Source organism: Pholcus phalangioides, unplaced genomic scaffold (genome assembly GCF_987345545.1).
Source record: "Pholcus phalangioides strain wild (caught in Gottingen) unplaced genomic scaffold, Ppha-v1.0 ptg000002l_1, whole genome shotgun sequence".
NCBI lineage: Eukaryota > Metazoa > Arthropoda > Arachnida > Araneae > Pholcidae > Pholcus > Pholcus phalangioides.
The window spans coordinates 14,127,516-14,149,667 of record NW_028301595.1 but is presented as its reverse complement, the minus strand read 5'-3'; the positions used below and the strand labels follow the sequence as shown (position 1 = coordinate 14,149,667).

Here is a 22,152-nt window from a genome sequence, read left to right as displayed (position 1 = left end):
AAGCGATAAATTTCACGTGCTTATGAAATTTACCAGATACGCTTGGGCATTATGTATAATCAACGGTAAGAGCGATAACTCGTTTCCAGCATTTACCAAATTTACCAGAGGCACTAGGGTATTATGCATAATTGCCGACAAAAGTAATAAATTCGGGAAAATTCATCAAACACGAAAACGGACGGCGATTATGATAAATCGGTTTTTATGTGTGATTAACCGATTTAATACATTTACCGTTACATATATATATACAGTGAGAAGGAGGCGAGTGAGGCCATCTATTCACAGGTGAGAGGCGCAACAAAAATTCGCCTCATAATATATATATTTCCCCCTTTTCCAAAGTTCTTGGGGAAAATATATATAAACCAGAGAAGAGATCGTAGAAAAGGATACAACTTCTATCATATTTATGTTCCATCGATATATTATTTTCTCTCATTTTTTTTTCCGCCATTTTTCCCGGAATTTTCGCCTTTTCTCCCGGACACACACACACACATATATATTTTTTTAGCGAGGCTCGTATCCGGGACTGGCATCAGTTGTGTATGTATGTGCGGTCGTTAGCTTGTTATCCCCCTGATGAGAATTTAAGCCAGTGGCCCCAGTGGAAGATCACTTATCAGAGTTAACTTCCGCCTCGAATCGGCGCCCCCCGATTCACCGGCGCTCCCAACCCCCACGTCGCCACCGAAGTCACTTTCTTTTCTTTTTTTTCGGGGCGGGAGCGATATAAATGGAGGAAAAGAAACCAAAGGAAAAAAACAAGGTAAATCGGGATAATGTAGGACTATGGTAGGAAAAGGGGGGAACGGTGAGATTTAGTAGGGGACGGAGCTATAGTGTTAAGTTCTCTCTCCTCTACCTTGTAATAAATGGAGGTCTGGATAAGGACCCAACGCGCTTAGTCTCCTTATCGAAGGAACAGTCATCAGTTTTGGGCAATTCCTGCCCAGACGTGTGTAGGTGTACACGTATGTATGGTGTAAGGAGAATGTACCGAGGGGTATACTCTGGAAGTACCGGTGTGTAACAGAAAGTTCAATTTGTGTATTGTGAGTTTTCCATGTTGCATGTAAATGAATATGAGAACTGTGATATAAAATATTTGCATTATTTTCAGGAATATTCAGGCTGTCCCATAAATTCGTAAAAATTGAAGGAATTTGTGTATTTGAAAAAGTCTCTCAAAAGAAGATTTTTTTTTTTTTGGATTCGGAAAAAATTAGTTGAAATTGCTGCCGATAGAGGGCGCTTCCAAAAGAAAATCACAAATAATTAGACTTGAACTTATATTTTTGACCGCTCTTACGATTCGTGACTAAATTAAGGAGTATGGGGGGAAAGTTTTGAATGGACAAATCATTTTAACAAAATATCTGGGTTTGTCAATGATCGTAAGAGGCTTTACGAGCACTACTTGTGTCAGTCAGTAAACGAAGAGCACCCTTGCGACAAACTTTGACATAAGTATGCCTCAATGCCGGCACGGGCTCACCACAATTTTTCTGGAGTTGAATTAAGCGATACGACATATGACATAGAATTAATCAGTATGTATGCGTCGTGCGTTCGTCAACGTGTCGAGGAAAAATATACAGTATCGATCGTATTTCAAAACACGCGATTTCTTGATTACAGGTATATCGTCGATAATTCTGATTATTCATGATATGCGAGAGAAGAACACACAAGGGCACAAGTTGATGGCTCTTTTTTCCCCGATAAATACTTAATAATTCAACACGCGTTGGAATGCAGTGAGAAAGTAAATCGATTCCAAAATGAGAATGTTGGCAGATATTAATTTAATGATCGAGATAGACGAGAACTGCTTTTTTGCCGGAAAAACTGGTCCCGAAATTCCGGAAATATGTTGAGATGACCAATTACTAAAGTCCACTTCAGATAAGCATTCACGTTGCTTTTCTATCGATTGCGGCCATTTTCCTAACAAGAACTCATATATTGCCAAAATGTTCTTATTTGGTAAACCTTCCGAAGGAAATGTTGGCACAACTGAAAAGTTGTTTGGCGACGTAGTTGAATAAACACTTGTTATTTAGCGGATGTGAAAATTTATTTACTTTGTGATTTGGCACGATGGCGATTACAGCCGAAACTATGTTTCAGACAGTTTGTAAACAGATACTAAGAAGACTGAACGTGGATTCAAGTATCATAGATAAAGTTGGCAAATGTGTGGAGTGAGGAGTGACGTGAGGAGTTTCTCATATTTTTTGATGCAGCAATTTTTTAGAATCTCCGAAATCCGCACTTTTTTGCTCTTGAGCTTCGAAAATTTTGATTCAAATCTTCCGAGCTTCCAATATGTATTTATTGTTTAGAAAATTTTAACGTGCCTTATCTAAGCTTAAAAAATCTTCACGCAAATGCATCCACTGTGCTTATAAAATTTGAGTGGTTTCTTGTAAGCTTGAAAAAAGTACACTTTCTGAAACTTTTTTCCACCCACGACTCTTTTATTCTAACATTGGTTATCCGCGGCTCCCTAGAATAGTCTGGGGGGGGGGGGGTATTTAAAGCACTACACAGGCCATGCCAAATAGTATCAGCTCGCCTCGAAGCCTTCGTATTGCCGTAACCTAATTCCATTAGGTAGAGTTAACATTAAAAAAATATCATCACATTGAGCAGGTTAAAACATTGCGAGATTGTGTCGCTTTCCCTGAGAAAATCAACGTCTCATCCACAGGGGCGTACGCAGGATTGACCTTTGTATGGGGAAGCTCACCGGGTTTGGGAGGGGTACAATAAACTTCTTCCAGAGAATTCTCGGTTGCTGACATTCAAAAAGTATTTTGAGTCAACAGAAATTGATTAAGATAGCATATCAATGTATTTTCTTTCGATGTTTTAATCATTTTCAAATATTTTCAAATTTTCATAAACTCATGGGAAGAAGCACGGGCTCCCCACTGCCCCGGGTACGCCTCTGCTCGTCCGAGATTCACACCTGAAAAATTGCAGCAATTTCCCTGGAAGAATCCTCTTCTTCAGAGAATTAATACAAATAATTAAAACCGCGATATTTACAAATACATTGAAGATATACTTTCTATAATGACGAACCACGTACAAAAATCTAACACGTTCGGGGTAGAAATTCATAAACTAATCCCACGAATTCCGTGGATCATTTATTCCCGTGTTTGGGTACCCTTACCGCACGATTGTGTTCCCGAACACGACATTTTCAGGGATTTATTTAATCATGATACCCCAAGCTCAATGTCAATAGACGCTTGAAATTAATAACGAGATGGAAAATAGTTTTCCCAGCCAGGCAGTGATACGAACGGTTAACACGATTATTCGTGCCGCCTCTGGCCAAAGAATCACTCCATCCATGTCACTCTCTCTCTCTCTCTCTCTGTCGTTTCCCGTATACATAACCCTACCTCCAGAATATTCACTCACCGTCCAATAGGTCAAACGCTGTGGAAATTACTAATTTGACTTTCAATTTTTCCGGTCGTAACAAAATGTAAGTCTAGTAATCTTCTCCGATCGAAAGAGATGAATTCATAACTTTCCTTCCTGTCTCTCTCTCTCTCTCTCTGTGTAATTTGTGCCGAATGCATCCGTAGAAGGATATTCATCGAGTCGGATGCGTCTCCTTTAAACGGCAAACAATAAATGTATGATAATATAAAAGAGAGAGAGATGTTTCGCTAGTGAAAGGGGTTGCATTTTCTGGGCGGAAATTGCGAATTCGCCTGCCTCGGAGGCGAATGTTTGAAAACATCGCATCTCTCGCCAGGTTTAGAGTCAGAAAAGAGAGCGCTTTTCAAACTTTCGGCATTTACTTTTGTTTGCTTTGTCATACGGCGCGAGAAGGAGACGTTTTAATTAAAAGCAACAGCGCTTTGTTTGCCTGCCTCTTGTAACTTTCTACCTAGTTTTGGTAAATGCCATGTTTTCGACGCACATTGTGTGTGTGTACGCCTCTTTCTGTCTCCTAATGTCTGCGACTCGAGCAACCATCCGGCTTCTTCCGCGTTGTTGTCGGAATCTCTCGGCGTTCTAACGGTATGTAACGTAACGGTATAAGTAGCTTGACGTGGCGGTGGAGGAGATGGAAATGAATTTATTCCCATTGCTGTTTCATTTATATAACATTTCGCGTAGCAGCTACATCAAGGAAATTAGCGTTGATTGAGACAATGTAGCTATTGCTATGAATACTAAATTGTCGAAAATGAAGAAATTAATTTTTTTTAAAACGACTTTCCCAATCATATTCTAACTTTATATAGCTAGGGACCGTTGGAAGTAGTTGAACAGTTTCGAGGACCAATGATTTGCGAATAGGAAAAACAAAAACAAATTGGAGAAAAATAATAGAAATAATTTGCTGACCGAAAAATAAGGTAAATAGGAGAAATTTTATTTCCAGGTGGCAAAAAATAAATAAATTGTGGACCGGCAATAAAAGTAAATAGAAGAAATAATCTGCAGATCGTCAGAAAATGAATAATTGGGAGAAATAATTTTCAGGCCGGTAAAAAATGAATAGTTTGAAGAGATAATTTGTGGGACGGCAGAAAGTAATTGGAAAAAATTAATAATTTGCAGACCAGCAAAAAGGGGATTAAATGGTAGAAATAATTTGTGGGTCTTCAACAAAAATGATGATTGTGAAAAAATAATTTAACATTTTAAGGGCCGGAGACCGCAGCCTGGGATTTCAAAAGAAGTGTGGAAAAGACTTATGGGCAAGTAAGAAGAAGAAGTTGACATGTTGAAGGTGGAGGATAGGATATGAATTTATTCACATCAAGGAAATTTGCTTTGATTGAAACAATATGGCTATTAATGTGAAAATATTAATTAAGGTTTATATTTTTCAAAATTAAAACGACATTAATTTTTTTAAACAGTGTTTTTCAACCTTTATATAGAAATGGTATAGCTACCCGCTTATTAGCCGCAAAAGAGAAAAAAAAACCCATAAAATTGGCTGTAAGTGTCGAAATCCCGCAGCTTTTATTCTTAAACATTTGAGTACTGCTGTCGAATCCCGTTACAGCGAAAATCTCGTTTTAGCAAACACATTTCTTGTCCCCCAGATAAGTTGACATAGGAACAATGAATAAAAACCTCGAATTCCTTTATAACGAAGTGATTTCTCCGGTCTCGTGGAGTTCGTTATAACGGGGGTCGACTGTACAACCTTGTAACTAGCAATCCAACATGAAAAGACGTCGGACGGGGCATTTTCTCTTCTTTCACCAGTTAAATTTCTTCACTTAATCCACTCATTTGGATAACTGTTAGTTTCCCGGTTTTTTTACAGTGGCAATCCAAAAGGCGTCGCACTTAATTTGAGAAAAAAATATTACAATTATTTACTTTATTTTCTTTTTAAATTGCCAACCTCCTATATGTAGGATGTCCAAAAAAATTGGTAAATAGCTTAAAAATTTATTTTATTAAAATTAAACAATTGAATATGGTTTGCTAAAAAATACTCTCAAAAAAGAAGATTTTTTTAATAATAAAAAAAGTAAAAATAATAATACTAATAATAGATAAGTAGTACTAAAACTGAAAATTAGTTTAAAGTTTTCCTCGTAGAGGGCGCTGCACATAACAAATAAGGAAATGTAAAAAAAAGTTCGTCAGATACTATAAAATGCAGGGCTTGAGATTATAACCGGACATTTCTGAATTTTCCTGTTGCTGCCACTTACGGAAGGTTTTTCATTGCGATGTCGACATCGGTGGGGTGAAACACTATAGGTGAAGTTGTTACATCAAGTATGAATCACCGGCTGAAGCTTTACGAACGGTTTGGACACACAAGAGATGGAAGTAAGGTTCGGGTCCGATGCGCGCGGCGAGTTATTTTCGTTCTGCGCCTTCTGTCGACAAAAGTTTGAACTGATTTTATTTTCTGTACTGAAAAAATCCCACTTTGTGAGAATAACTTTCTCGCAAACCGCATTCAGATATACCGATTCCTTAAATTTCCATGAACTTTAAAACGAATTACGAAATTCCGGGACACCCTGTATTATCACGAGAAACTACAAGAGCTAAAATTGAAGTGTTGGTATCGTATTCCACGAATAATCAATAAACAATTTCCTAAAACGCTTATAATTATTTCAGAACGGGATTCTCGTTAAAATTAATTCTAAGAATAATTCTTATAACGAGAGATTATTTTCCAGAGAGACCAGAGTTCATTGGTAATTGAGAATCAGTCGACATGATGGTACTTATCTTTCGGAGGGGGGCGGACGGTCATTTCCATGAATATCGATGATCAAGTCATTATCGTCATCACCATCTTCGGGAGCAGGGCTCGAATATCGGCTATTAAAGAACCTGGCAGTGAAGTAAATGATCAAAGAGTGAGAACGGATCATGTTGTTTCTGTGTAACTTATCCTGTTGATGAAGTGTTGAGGAAGCCCTATAATTACTCACACTTGGCGTCTCTACCTCTTTTTGAAGAAATTTACGGTGTTATGGCGATAATCACCCGCAGAGTACTTTGATGAATTTTAGTGAAAGTTCACTAAAAAGCACTCTTTCGCGGACACCCGTGGGACAACAACAAAAATCGTCCGTAAAAGAAGGGCGACCGTATCGGAGAGGGCTCCTGTTTCGATCGTATTATATAGTTTTATCAATAACTGAAATGGTTCTTCATTTGAATATGAATGTAATTCTGAAAACATGAAATGCATTTTTGAAGCCATCAAAATACATACATATTGCATAGATACGAAATTAAAATTACAAAAGAAATATCGCACAAAGTTTATATAGTGAATTAACATATTTTGGAATAACTGATCAATCGCAATTTGGTGCATTTTGCTGAATATTTCCCATTCGTTTACAGTCGAATTCTCGTTTTAACGAATACCGTTATAGCGAAATTCTCGTTTTAACGAACACTTTTCCAATCCCCGGGATAAGTTTACATAGGGACATTTTTAAATATCCTGATATTCCTTTATAACGAAATTTCGTTATAACGGGATTCAAGTGTATGATTTGCTCTCTGGTAAGCAAAAATCTTTCGTGTATTCAATTATTTATTTTACCGGTATTAAAATTATTTTTCCCCGTTCATTCATTTTTTGCCGAATCGTTAAATTGATTTTCTCCTGCTTATTTTTTTCTCGTATCATTATTATTTTTAAATTATTAAAATATTTTTTTCCCCAGATTTATTTCCTATTTTTGATATTTTATTTTTTCAAATCCTGAAATTTATATCTACTTTCAATTTATTTTTGGCCAGCCCGCAAATTATTTTTCACAGTTCCACCAGTCCACCGCTGCAAAATGGTTGATCAATGAATTAAACATTTAAGATATCATCTGCTTTGATGCGAATATGTCTTTGAAATCGACTAAATTAGGTGTAGTTTTTCAAAAATTGGCATAAAGTAACGAGAATATGTGGCACTTTAAGCCAGTGTATCTCTATATGGCATATACAGGGTGATTATAAAAAAACTATCCCGACATATGGGCCCCTAACTATCATACCATTCACAGAAACTGAATGAAATTTTGGCATGAGGTATTTTGATGCATGCGCTCAAGAATGATATGGAAAACAACAGTGTCACTCTAACAGTTACGGTTACAGTGAGAAAATTTCGAAAATATCAAATGGCAACACCAAGTTTTTTGTATTGGAATGTAATCTCCATTGTGAAAAACCCTAAATAGCGTTCGAACGGCAACTGTAGCATGAAAATCACCGGCGGTAGATAGGCTAAAAGTGAGGACAACCAATAAGGACAGAGAAGCAGCATAAAATAAAGCATTTTATTGTGTTTCACAAATTTTCCACATGACCTTGTGGAGGACTAATCAGGCTGGGATTTCAAACGGTGTGACGAATGAAACGAACATTAATGCTCTGGTGCACGGCAAAGTCCTTTTTACTTTTTCCTTGCCTAGCTCCGGGGATTTTCTTGCTACAGGTGACATTCCAACGCTATTTAGTGTTTTTCAGTATGGAGATCGCATTCCAATACAAAAACTTTGGTGTTGCCATTTGATATTTTCGAAATTTTCTCACTGTAACCGTAACTGTTAGAGTGACACTGTTGTTTTCCATATCATTCTTGAGCGCATACCTCAAAATACTTTATGCCAAAATTTCATTCAGTTTCTGTGAATGGTATGATAGTTAGGGGCCCATATGTCGGGATAGTTTTTTTATAATCACCCCGTACATATAACCTGTCTATAAAGATACTCTGGAACCAAGAAAAAATATTGTATAGACAGGTTATCATTGTAGACAATTTGAGTATTTGCGCTATTCCCTATCGAATAGAAATTCTACCAGGAAAACCAAAGAAAATATCGTTATAAGCAGGTTTATCGTTATATACGGTATCTTTACACACAGGTTTCCCTGTATAAGAGTTTTTGGATTCTACGGACAGATCTTCTTTAAAAAAATTCCAATAATACTACTATATCAATATGTTTTCAAGTTTATGGGGCTTGTATTTGTATTTAGTCATCATGTTGACCATTCTTCACCTTAACGAAGTGCAAAATATGTATTCACGTCTTTCTGAAGTTTCTTCTACTTTCAAAAAATTTGTATATATTCTATTTGTGGATTTGTCAAAATACTGTACAAGAGTCGCTCTTTATCTAATTTCTATAAAAAGTTTAATAAAAATTCATTTCTTTATTAAGTTTTTAGACAGTAAAAACTTGTGATTTCATTGAAATTTCAAACGAGTATTTTTGCGTACATATTTGTTTTTTTGATTGGGGCAAAATTAGTTTTGAAATTTTTGAGTTCATACACACACACTACATGATAAGATTCAATCAAATTACTGAATAATTTTTACTTTTTGGTAATTACAGCTTCTTCCCGAAAAGGCTCTGCCTCGTTCTAAAGTTCAGAAAACACTGCCCCAGGAAATTTTTTAAATTCTTCTACAATTCGCAAATTTTGTTGAAAATCATATCATATCTATCTGCCATTTTAAATGCATATATTAATTTAATATATTTTAATCATATCCAATCTACCCATTTTTCTTTGACGTTGCGTTAAAAAAAATTTTCGGTTAATTTTGATGCCAATTTCTGTGTAAAAATGAACAATTTCGGAAATTAAAACGTGTAATGAGTGCACAGTGCTTTTTAAAATTTACTTGAATGCACATAGTACTACATAGTACTTTTAAAATTTACTTACTTTACTTACTTGACTTTTGATAACTTTTTAAAACATAAATTTTCAGGTATTTTATCACAATTTTTAATCTGAAAAATTTATTTCATGACCAGGAACAGAAATATAATTTTTAAAAATATAAAAAGTACTTTTTTCTGTCATACGATGTAAAAGTTTCATAAAAATCAGAACTATTGCAACTAAATGAAGTAAATTATTTTAAATTAATCAAAACGTTAATTGAAAAGTTTCATCAATTACAAAGAAAATATGCTAAATTAATTTCCAATTTCCTTTTAAATTTGCCGAATATGTTATTTAAGTAACGAGTTATCATATATAAATCAATTGCGCAATTTGATCACATAAATTGAAAGACCTGTCAAAAATTTTAAATGGCGTCGTATATTTCCTTCATGCGTTTTTTTAACTATCTATAGGTGTAATTGTTGAATAAACTATAATAAACGAAACTAAACTAAGCGCTTTATTTTGCAAATAAAATCCACATCTTCGTGATTTGAATGCTATTCTCATAAAAGAAATTCATTCAAAGTGACTCGAATTCAAGAATTAAATCTTTTGCTGAGAATTCGATAAAAAACCAAACAACTAAATTTCTCCAATTTTCTACTTAATACCGAAAAATTCGATAAAAATACCTTCTATTCATAAACTTTAAAACCATAAACATGCACATATGAAGCGAAAAGAGAAATATTCATCGAAAAATAAGCATTGGGCAGATGGCGGAATGCAAAAGCGCGGCCCCTTTTCTACCGAATTTGAACACCGCGCTTTAAATTAAATATATGAAAACTTAAATTGAATTTTATATCGGGGAGGAAAAATGAAAAAAAAAATCCTGAAATATTCTGGAATATTATAGTGCTCGGGATAGATCCGGAATACAAAATACTCAGGTATGAAATTCTTGGGGAGAGAAACATGAGGAAACTCGATTGAGTCGTGTTCCATAAACAATAGGAATCTTAAGAGGGAGCAAGTAGCACATGCAATACAAAATGCATTCACTTACGAAAATAATATGTAATTTTTATGCTATATTTTTGTATATATATTTTTTGAAACCCTTATTTTATATAGAGGGGAAAATTTACGTGTTTTATTTTCTTGTTATTTTTCAAAAGAAACATATCAATTCAATTCAATTCTGATAACTCTTCCTAAAAAAGTATTTTATGGGAATATCTTATTCCGTTTGAATTTCAAATAGGAGTTTTCAAATTTTTGCAACTCTTTTGAATTTTTGGGAATGCGTGAACTTCAAAAAAGAAAGAAAATACACACAATAAAGTTTTTTTGATTATTTTTGTTTTGGAATTTTATTTTACTTTTTTTGGAATATTTTTAAAATTTTAGTTTCGTTTTTGAATATTTTTAATTTCTTTTTTGCTTTGGAATTTTATTTTACTTTTTTTGGAATATTTTTAAAATTTTAGTTTCGTTTTTGAATATTTTTAATTTCTTTTTTGCTTTGGAATTTTTTAAAATTTTTGTTTCATTTCGAATTTTTTTTAAAATTTTGTCTAGTTTCAAAGTTTTTGAGATTTTTAAACGCATTTTTTGTTTTCGAACTTGAAAAAAAAAAAATTTTCGGAGTTTTAATTTTAGTTTTTTGTTTTTAATATTTTTATTGATAAAATTGTTTTTAACATGTTATTGATTTTAATATCGGAAATTATTTTTTTTTGTGTTGGGAAAAATAAATTATCGTGCCAAATTTTTCGTCGCTGATTAAATTTCCTGTTAAGGTCATAATATCAAATGAAATGCACTGACAGGTTAAAATTGAAGATTTTTATTTGAAGAATCTAACGAATATTGTATTTATATTGGTTAGGAAATTTTCTGTATTTTGCTACTTTATAATATTAAAAAAGAACGAAATTTAGACACTAATTTGCAGACTTTTTCTGAGAATTTAAATTCCTTTATAGAGCATTTTTTCTGTTCTAATTTTAAGTTATATATTTTTTCCTTTATTCTGAGCAATTTATTTTTGAATTTCAAATCATCTTTGGCCCGTGAATCCCATTTCGAAATAAAATATTTTTTGCGTCAAGGAAATTCTGAGAAAATAATGGGCCCAAAACATAATAACACTAAATGAAACGTTTTGTAGAATCTGTCTTTTTTCGAATACACAAAATATTCAAATAACTTTCATCGACTACAGAATATTCATCAATTGAAACAAAATATCTAAACTTTAAAATACATCAAAAATTCATCAAAATATATCAACTTATTTCCGATGTGAGAATGAAATTTCAGATGATTAAATAAGCGTTATAATTGGGATGTTTAAAAAATTGTGACGTAAAATTTTAAGTACGAATTTTTTTTTTCTTCACAATCCACATTTATTAATTTTTCTGAATTTCCAATATTATATTTTCAAAAACTTGTAAAACTGGAAGAAATACGATGTAAAAAAAATTAAATTCAAAATTTAATATTTTTATAATTCACAAAGATGTTTAAAAAAGTTAAATTATTATAGTTTATAAATTTTTATCACTGTTTTAATTGATCGGGAATTTCCAAGGGTATGCACATACCAGAAGCCAGATTGTCTTATAAAAATTACTCTCAAATTAATCGTGTTTTAAGAACAAATGGTTATTTTAACTGAAATAAAATACAAAAGGAAATTACATAATTTAATGTATTTACGAAACGATTAATTGGAATGTTTAATAAGCGTACATACCAGAAGCGATATAGGCTTATCCTCGCATATTATATATGTGCAGTGAAAACCGTTTTAAGGCCAAATTGCTTTATTTTTCAGTTTTGAGACTTGAATTTGTTTACCCAAAAACACAGGACGATCTAAAATTCAGTTTAAATTTCGAAAAGTAACAAATTTACATACATTCTGGAAAATGGGGGGGGGGGGTCTTATTCACACGTTAATAGTTGCATAATTTGCCAAAAGATAGCGCTGAACAGATTTTTAATCTGTATGTATAGTTAATATATTTATTAACCTTCTCTAACATAACAAATTGTAGCGATAATCCTCATTTTTGTTATCACACGAGGTGGCATCTGTTGGTTATTTTTGTAATTATTTTGTGAAGATTTCAATAAAACCCCATGCCGTTTCTTCCACACATGCGTACCAATTTTTATTCCTCTACTTCAGTGATTCCCAACGTGGGCGTTAACGCCCCCTGGGGGGGGGGTGATAGAATGTTCCGAGGTGGCGGTAGAAGCTACGGGTATAGCATAGGATCCTATGGGTTAGATTGCGTTGGGGGGCGATAGGAGAAAAAACATTCTGAAGAAGGGGGCGGAGGGATAAAAGGTTGGGAAACTATGCTCTACGTCAAAAAGGTGCACAACTTTTTTAATCCGCGGGCCAGATACGTGATTTTTACGTGATTTTTCTACCACGACCAGAAAATTGTATACATAAGGTAATATATATATATATATATATATAATATGACAACCATATGACTTGCGTTTGAAGAGAGAGGCATTCTCGTAATTTTGGCAGTCCCAATTTTTTTTATAAAATGTCCCGTTTTTTTCCCTCTTATCTTAAACGAGGCTATTGAAATCAAGAATTAAGATAATTTTCATGACTTACGGATAATATCATGGTAATTATGACAATTATTTATAGTCATATATACAAATATTTATCTCACATATTTGTCAATCTGCGTTTTTTTGGTGAATTTTTACCAATTATGACTTGCAGTAGTCGTCTCTTTCCCGTCGTTGGCAATTTTCAAGGAAATTCAGCGATAGTTGGCAACTTTACTAGTCTTTGACAAGTTTTTGGCGGTATTTGACAACGTCCCGTATGGATCCCAATTTAATGTATTTTCATGAAGGAAATATTGTCATGCTCTAGGTATTTATCGTATCATGTGTACTGATGCTTTCCTATCGGAACACTTTTTTGTAAGCCGGATGGGAACCCTTATTGGACCGCATTTGGTCCGCAGGCTGGGGGTTGGGCATCGCTGCTCTACGTACATTATTATATGAATTAAGAATTATTGAACTTCAAAATGTTAAAGTTCATCTTAGTTTGTGCCTTTTGGATTACCCTGTGTAATCAAAAATAGGACGTTATGAATTGTAATACCCATTTTATTTCAGTCATGGCTGCGCACAGGAGATTAGAAATTTTTTCTAAGGAAGTTTATGAAAATAAAATTTTATCACGAATTAGTTTTTGCATGTATTTGCTGGTACATAATGTAAATAGCAATTTCATATTAGAATTATTTTGAAAATTTCTTTAATATTAATGTAACAACATTCTGAAAATTTACATTTTAGACATTTACAATTTTTTTTGAAATCGTTAATAATTGAAAATTTCTGAGAGGAAAGAAAGAGTCTAATTTTATTTAAAAGATAAATTTTGAATGAGGGAAAACATGATCATTTTCGTTTCCCTACCTCTGTAATTTTAGGTTTAGTTATGGAAGGCAATGTACGGATTTTTCTGAAAATTTCACAACGGTGCTTACTTAAAAGCATTTTAAAGAAAAAATTTCAATTTCAGACGAGACTACACTTTTGAAGGTAATAAAATTATCAGACATCCGCAAAATATTTTGAATTTCAAAATTCAATCAACGTGTTTGTAAAGAGCAATAGACAGTGTTATTGCACGTAAATTCTGGAAATCGAAATGGAATGCACATTTCGCAACATTTTTCTTTTGAATCGGTTGTATATTTTATGGTTTTTATACTTCGAAAGAATTATTTTAAATATATTTAATATAATCATTTCTAGAAGACATAAATAATATCGAACTTCAGTTCAAAGAGATTGAAATATTCTAAGATACAAATTTTAATAACTTTCGATTGGCGGTTTATCAGAAATAAAAACAAGAAAATGTGTCTTATTTCAATCAAGAAAATTTATTTCAATATTAATAATTCGTAAGATTTAAAATAATATTTTTTATTAATTAAATTAAATTAAAATAAAATAATAAGATTTAAAATAATAAAATAAAAAAATAAAATAAAATAATAATAAAAAAAAATTAAAATAAAAAAATAAATAAAACTAAAAAAATAAAATTAATCCACTTACTTTGAAGTCATCAATCACAATAACAAAAATTAAATTTCATACCCGAAAATTAAACGCATCATCATCATTCATCAGCTCATACTTTTAAAAACATTCCTATTTTTCCTTTCGTTATGGTTTTCCTAATCTCACACTCAATAAGCAATAAGATTTTTTGACAGTCATTGATAATTAATAATTTAACTAATTTAGTTATCTGTGATAAATTTATCATTCATATAAAATGTTTCTATCTTTCACTGTGCTTCTTTGGGAATTCTAATTAATCGTTTGGAAGTATTTATTATACATATTAGGTGGGAAATAAATGTTGATATTTTCCTCTTTGTTTAAGATGCAGCTAAGCCTGATGTCCCGGAGAAATGTCTTAAAAGGTTACAATTATTTTAATTGAAAGTAGGAGTTATTTATTTGAGTTAGGCTAATTAAATGAATACTTTAAAAAAAACATAGAGGAAAAAAATAAGACGAAAATATTTGTGGCGCGACAATGAGATCGTTATATGTAGTGAATTTAATTATACTGGGTGATTATAATCGAAGTTCCCGGGATTTGATTATAATCGTACGGTACTCTTGATTAGTTTTTCTCAAAAAAAGTGCTTATCCGTATAGAGTCTAATTTTTAGGATATGTTAATGAGATCATGCGTGTGGGAGAAAATTTATGAAATAAATAAAAAAGTTCAATTTTCGACCACTAGGTTAAAAAAAAATGTAATTTTTTTACTGAGTTTTCCTTTTCCGCCATCGACCATATAGCGTATATATACCAAGTTCTTCCAGAAGGGGCTCTATATAGGCCGGAGTAGTGTGAGTATACTCGCGGGTGATACTTAGGTCTGTCAGTATACTGAAACTACTCAGACCTATATACCGTCAATTCTGGTAGGCATATGCCATTACAACTTGGTGTGGACGCTATAGGGATCACGGGGAAATGTGAAATACAATAAAAACACTGTCATTTTTCTACCTGGTGGTAAAAAATTGAACTTTTTTTTAAATTTCATATCTTTCTCTCCCATGGTCTCATGAAGATATCCTGAAAGTTTGGCTGTATTCGGACAAGCAGTTTTTGAGAAAGACTGCTCCGAGTACGGTAACCTCCTACTATAATCACCCTGCAGCTTTTCTGAATTGTTCTGCATTAATTTCGTACATGGGCGTTGAATTGAAAAGCATACAGTGTTCATAATATGCAGCGTATTTCATGAAAAGTGCGGAAAGAAGATAAAAGTGTGTCAAGTTTGAATTTATTATTAAAATGTAAAAAATGATTAGCAGAAAAACGGTAATTCAACTGTGATTGAACCGTATGCAATATTAAAAATACATAAATCGGTATAAATTTTATTTTGAGCTTTAGATTTTATTTTTAATTAAAACTTTATTAATAATAAAAACACTTATAAGAATTTATACTGTCCTAAAAAATTGATATTTGCAACTTTATTGTATTTAAATAAACTTTCAATGAGAAATTCATTTAGTACAAAATATATAAAAGTACGCACATTATTGAATGGTTGGATTTTTTCTTATTAGAGACCGTACGAAAAAATTTTCCATTTACGCCGATGAATACCTTACTTAAGCCCCGTGCAAATATTGCGGTAGCATTGGGGGTTCTATAGCACCCGCTTGACGACTTTTTTCCTCCGTAAGGAAGGAAATAGAGAGCAGTCATTGGTGAAAATTCTTGAAGCGGGTTTGAAACCCGCTTTTTCTATTTCCCAAGTGAACGGGGCTATAGATATCACTATCAAAAGTTAACTTTTGCTGATCCGTTTTTTATCCCATTTTCTAATTTTAAAATCAATCGTAGAACTTTGGTTTGTTTCCGACATATAATAATAATAATCTTTATAAATGTATTTTGGCATCAGAAAAGATAATGTGTTTACCATCCATCAAGTCTCGAAAGGGTGAATCCAAACTGTGGATCCGTAGCTACGCTGACTCTTATACCAACTAGTCCACTTCCTTCTCTGTTGAGAATTCGCCCTCTTATGACGGACACTCGGCTAAAGTGAAAGAAAATATTATAAATTATATATAATTTATACATGGTGCTAACAGTCATCTATATACAGCCTTGATCTTTCGAACTGGGGGTGATAGAAACGTGCTTTCAATTAGAAAAAAGTACTTAGATATCGTGCTCACTTAGATATGTTATTACTCAAAAAATATATATATACGTATATACGATCTCTGTTCTCAAATTAGAAATTTGTGGCCTGCCTCTTCTTAGCCCAACAAAAAAAAATCTCATGTAACTAAGTGCAATATTAACCGCGATATTTGAGTTCAAAAATCACGTTAATGAGGGAAAGAACATATTAAAGGACACAAACCCAAGAAAAATTTGAAAGAATTCTTTCGATTGCTGTTTATTGCACGTTTTCTAAATTCTGAGATGCCCCATTAACATTCATTCAGAAATATCTCAGCAAATACTGCAACCAGAAACATGGGATTTTTTTTCCCTCGGCTTAAGACCGGTGGCAACTTTTTGACTGGAAGTGTAGGGAACATTCGGAACCGTATAAAAATTAAATTTGTTATTTCTGTACATATACGGTCCCTAGTAAAATGAACGAACCTATATACAAGTGTTAATGCTGTTAATGAATCGTCATATTACGTAATTTGATGATTCACCTGTCATATCTTGAATGAACATGTTTAAGAGTTAAACAATGTCCGTTTGGGCAATGAGTGATATCGAATGACATGCTCCGAAATGGACACGCTGCATTGAATGCCTTTTCTAATTGAAATTATTTATAAACCACCAGCGGTTGAAAAGATAAAGCGTGCATATGAATATGACACCCTGTATATACGTGAAATTAATCAAAGATAAGACCAATTATTCACATAAAACAATGTAAGCTTGAAGCTCTAATTGCTGTCCGGATTTTGTAGAAAATACATTCAATATCATTAAAAACACCAACCTCGGAGCTAATCAGTCAGACTGAACTTGTATTCAACGAAATGAACGCCATTTTAAAGACTTATACCTCAATCTTTACAGAAAATACAAATATTTCTCCCACAGTGCTCTTAAGCCTTTTCTGCACACATCAACGGTATTCATGTCGTAAAACCTGGTGTAACAAGACTAGAATACAATAAATCCCCTGGTTGACCATAAGCTTAGTGTTATTTTTATACGTAACTCCACTCACGTGATACACAGGCTTAGATGTCTCTGAAGATGCCATTACATGCGATACATTCCACATTATTGTGGATGAGAAGTTATCATAATCATTGAAAGCGGAAATTTATGCAGGGAAGAAAACTTCATGGCGTAATGGAGGGGGAAGAGAAATGAAAATATTCTGCGGACGTAAAATAAATGCTTGGGTTAGCGAATCCCTTTGTGAAATGTTACATTTAGGGAAAATTCCTAATTTGCATCAGTCAACGCCGTATAAATGTATAAGAATTTTAAAATTTTCCTCCCCTCTGTAGAAATTCGAGAGATGAAAATCCTCTCTCTCTCTCTCTCCATGATTCTCCAAATAACCACCGCAATCACAGAAATCACCGCATTCTCTCTCTCTCTCTAGTGGGAGAAGTATGGCGTGAAAAATGGGAAATAATGACTGAAATTTAATGGAAATACCAGAGAGTATATGTGAGAGGATAGAAAATTGTCCGGGCATGAATACGCTTTACACACACACAGAGAGAGATTTGCATAAAATCTCGCGGGTTGTTATAAAACGTATAATACACTCATACATACTGAGCCACTAGGCTAGATGGGCTCGCTCAGAGAGCACGATAATGAGCCCATTAATTCTCGATCGCTATAATGAATTAAGCTAGCTATTGTACGCGTGTTTATTGTTGAAATGGTGGAGGTTAGCCTTCGAAGAGTTTCGTCAAAAATGATCCCTGGGGAATGGAAATTACGCGGGGGGTAAGAATTACTCGAGAATTCCGTGGGCCCTGGGGAGTGAGTGGGAGGTCTTGTTACTCGCCGTCCCGAAATATGAGGAAAGTGAATAAGATCATCGCAAGCTGCCATTAAATCTCAACTCGGTATCAAATTATTATTTTTTTGAGGTATGGTATTGCCTGTAATATGTGTGTGTGTGTGCGTGTGTAATAATTTATTTGTTTATCCGGGGGTGGGGATGAGGAGGGAATTGTAGACGCATTAGTTTTATATGATTGAATTTATGACATTCATATTGATCCGAGATTTCCCGTAATGACATCGTTATGATTTCGAGCCATAGTTTGCGGTTTGTATCTGCTGTTGTGTCTCGATTGGTGGTCTAGTGAGGATTGGGTATCGGGTCGATGTTGTGTCCAATCAGGGTGCGGCACGCGATGTGTGTGTGTGTGTGTGTGTACGGGAGTTGGACTGGAGGGTCTTGTTCTGAATGAATGTCGGATTCTAGTGCTGTGATCACGTGTGTAATGTATATTTTTGATTTTGATTGATTGTCAGGAACTCGAGGCGTGTTTCTCTTTTTCTGTTATTATTCAAGGATGACAATATTTCATCGAGAAAAATACGGGAAATCGGGATGTCAAATTACGGGAAAGAACGTGACGTCGACAATTTTTTTTTCATCCATCTCGTTGTTGGGTTATTTGTCTGTTGTGGCCTCTGCGTTTGTAATATATATATATATATATATATATTGTTAAAATTGCAAATCATTGATGAAATACCCGACAATATCTAATCATCGCTGAAATATTGAAAAATTGATAACATTGCTGATCACTGCTTAAATATTGGAAAATTGCCAACATTGCTGATCATTGCTTAAATTTTTGAAAATTGCTAACATTACTGATCATATTAGAAAATCGCTAATCAATTCCAGATAAATGCTACCCCTAGGAATATATTGAATGTCATAACTCGGCACACACAACGAAATTTGCTAGCCTCAACAGATGGCGCCTTTATAGCAATCAAACTCCATACTCTTGAATATAAGAACTGTATAACACAGGGGTGGAATGCCATGGTACAGGGAATGGCACGCCAACGCTTTTCAAAAATTAAAGAAATTCTGTTTAACTTTCACACAATCAAATAAATTCCCTCCAATATTTAAATAACCCTTTTCTCATGAATAGTGGTGTTGCAGGCCGCCAGAGACCTATATAGGTGGTGCTGTTAAAATACTGCTACGTATAATTCTACTGCAAACCTATGGTGGGTGTTTTTAGAAATAAAATAATTATCTGATGAATTTCTATTCAATGCGTTTCTGTTCAGTTTTTCATCTTTGAGCATTGTTTATTGATGCACCATGCGTACAAGACTCGAGATCGTTCGCATAAAGGAAATGCATTGCATCCATGAATTCTTGGGCGTCCTCGGGTTCCTGTGTCTATGTCCAACATGGTGTTAGCAAAAGTGATGATCGAATTTATGACTCAAAAATAAAAACAATTTATGACTCAAAAGAGTGATAAACTGAACATTTTTTCGTGAAAATAAGTGGGCAGCCGAACAATATTTGCAGAAGAAAGAATGTGCTCGTGTCCCGTAAAATGGGACGTATGGTCTGCATGTTAAACTTTGTAAAGTGGCACATGCATTGAAAATAATGTGACGCTGCTTGGAAAAAGGTTGGCCAACCCTGGTCTAACAAGACGATTGAACTATTAACTACTAACTTCTTTCGTCAAACAGAATTTCATTTGGAGCGCTGCACGCGAATTTAAATTGTAGTGATTTAGCCTTTCTGCAAAGATAGAAATGCCAAATGATTAAACTCCGTGTATAAGAAATAATATTCCACTGAGACATTTCTTTCAAATACGGGAATATATCTAGGGGGCATCTAACAACCGTAATCTGTACATAACGGAAAAAAGAAAAAGTATATGTTTTTGAGTTCTTGCGTGTGATTACCACGAGATTCATAGGAAAAATTAGTCACATCTTAAAACTTAGGTTTTCGCAATACTGTCGCTTGGTTTATGCTTGGAAGACATCGGGTCGTTTTAGAAATGCCTACACTAATTACGGTATCCTTTCACACCTAAAGGACCTGAATGGATACGTTCATTCATGACAACTTCTTAGTTATTTCGGAGAAGTCATTACATTACTCTCTTTATGTATATTCATTTGATTAGAAAATACAACATTGTGTTCAGCTTTAGGCTGGTCACTCACTAGGATCTACTATGAACCAAAACAAGGAGCAGAACAAGTCGCGTGTCTGAGAAAGACTTCTCGAGACTTCTTCCGCGCTTCCGTCTTCGCTCCTAATAGTTTCCAATGGACGACCGCCCTTAGCCCGTGCTCTTTGTTCCTAATATTTAAATATTACCCAAAAGATATACATTACTACTAATCTTAGTGAATTCTAATGTTTAATACTATGATACTAGCTTAATGTACGAAATTATTAATTTTTTAAACATATTACTAAACAAAAATATTGCATGGAACTTACCTCTTGGCAAAGGCTGTCCAAAACTGACTGTAAAACAAGAACAAAAAAGATTTATGTTAACTTGTGATATAAACACAGGGTCTCAGTAATTTAAATTGGATTATTTTGCACTGTGTAAAAACTCCACCACCCATCGGGAAACTATGGAATTTTAGGTACGTCTTTATGACGAAATATAAAAATATTTTAGGCCGGTCGATGTAATTTTTCCGGTTTTCTTATGTAAAGAAAATTACGAAGGAAAAAATTGTATATACACTTAAAAAAATCTCCTCAAAATTATTGTGGTGGAATCATTGTATTGGTGTAAAAAATCCCATCAGGAAACTACCTTCATGTAGATCAAACGTCAAGGGTGGGTGAGAATTCCTGGACACAATTTTAAAAATGAATAGCAATTCAACTAAATGACATTAAAAGTTGCGGTTCGCACGGAAATATTTAACATGACCTATAGAGATTTTTTTGATAAATTTAAAGAATAGGGTTCAACATACATTTATTGGTGGTGCCATTAAAACGGAAAACTCGTTATAACACATTAAATGCAACCCAAACAGTGCATAATTAACGTTTGTGACAATTTTCGTCGCATAACACTACCATATTGCAACACGAGCATGATTTTTCACCCGTTTAGATGTAGCCCGAGCTAAAACATATGAATATATAATCTATAATAAATGTATATTTGTATGTATTTTTCTTCAATTTATTTAAAAATATTTTTTCAAATTAAAAATGGCAAAAAAAAAGAAGAATTACTAGAAAAGAATGAAAAATTCTGAAAGAGTCAAAGTGCCAAGGTAAACTATCAGGGACGCCAAAAAATATCGCCAACTTGGTAACAACCTCGTTTACGGAAATCATAGCCAACAATTTTTATAATGGAACGGAACCATGGGCCACAACTTACCTATACGCGTAGCAACTTACTTATACAAGATATACAGAAGACTGGATGTTGTGAAGATATTTATTATTTGAGATGTTTATTTTTTAAGGAAGGAAAAAACTCTCTGCCTCCACCGGGAGTCGAACCCGGGTCCCTCGATTGCCGGACGAGTGCTCTGAACACTAAGCTACAGAGGAGAGAGGGATTTTCCTTCGCTAGAGCGTATATATGCCGAACGGAACCGTGCAATTGACGGTGAAACCGATCAGCTAATAGCTCATGGACGACGAGCCACCAGAGGGCTATATATATGACATGAATGTCGCTCTCCACTTGTTAATGTGTATCTTATCACTCACTTATACGTGTATCATCCTCCCACCCTCACTTCAAGAAGTCACCAAAATATTGCAACATTGCTTACTTTATGTGAGAAGCTTCAAGGGCGTTTATTACTTGCAAATACGAAAAGAAAACAAAATACCGT

At 33.9% G+C, this 22,152-nt stretch overlaps 1 protein-coding gene across 1 annotated transcript in view; it reads right to left on the bottom strand.

Annotated features, from left to right (window-relative positions):
* LOC149089440 (teneurin-a-like) overlaps window positions 1-22,152 on the bottom strand; it is a 415,199-nt gene that overhangs the window by 64,576 nt on the left and 328,471 nt on the right. Inside the window, exons 18-19 of the mRNA XM_089238543.1 lie at window positions 20,771-20,797; window positions 16,220-16,339 (exon numbers count right to left, since the gene is read on the bottom strand). Coding sequence (XP_089094669.1) covers window positions 16,220-16,339; window positions 20,771-20,797 — 147 coding nt within the window. The remainder of the gene's footprint in view (window positions 1-16,219; window positions 16,340-20,770; window positions 20,798-22,152) is intronic.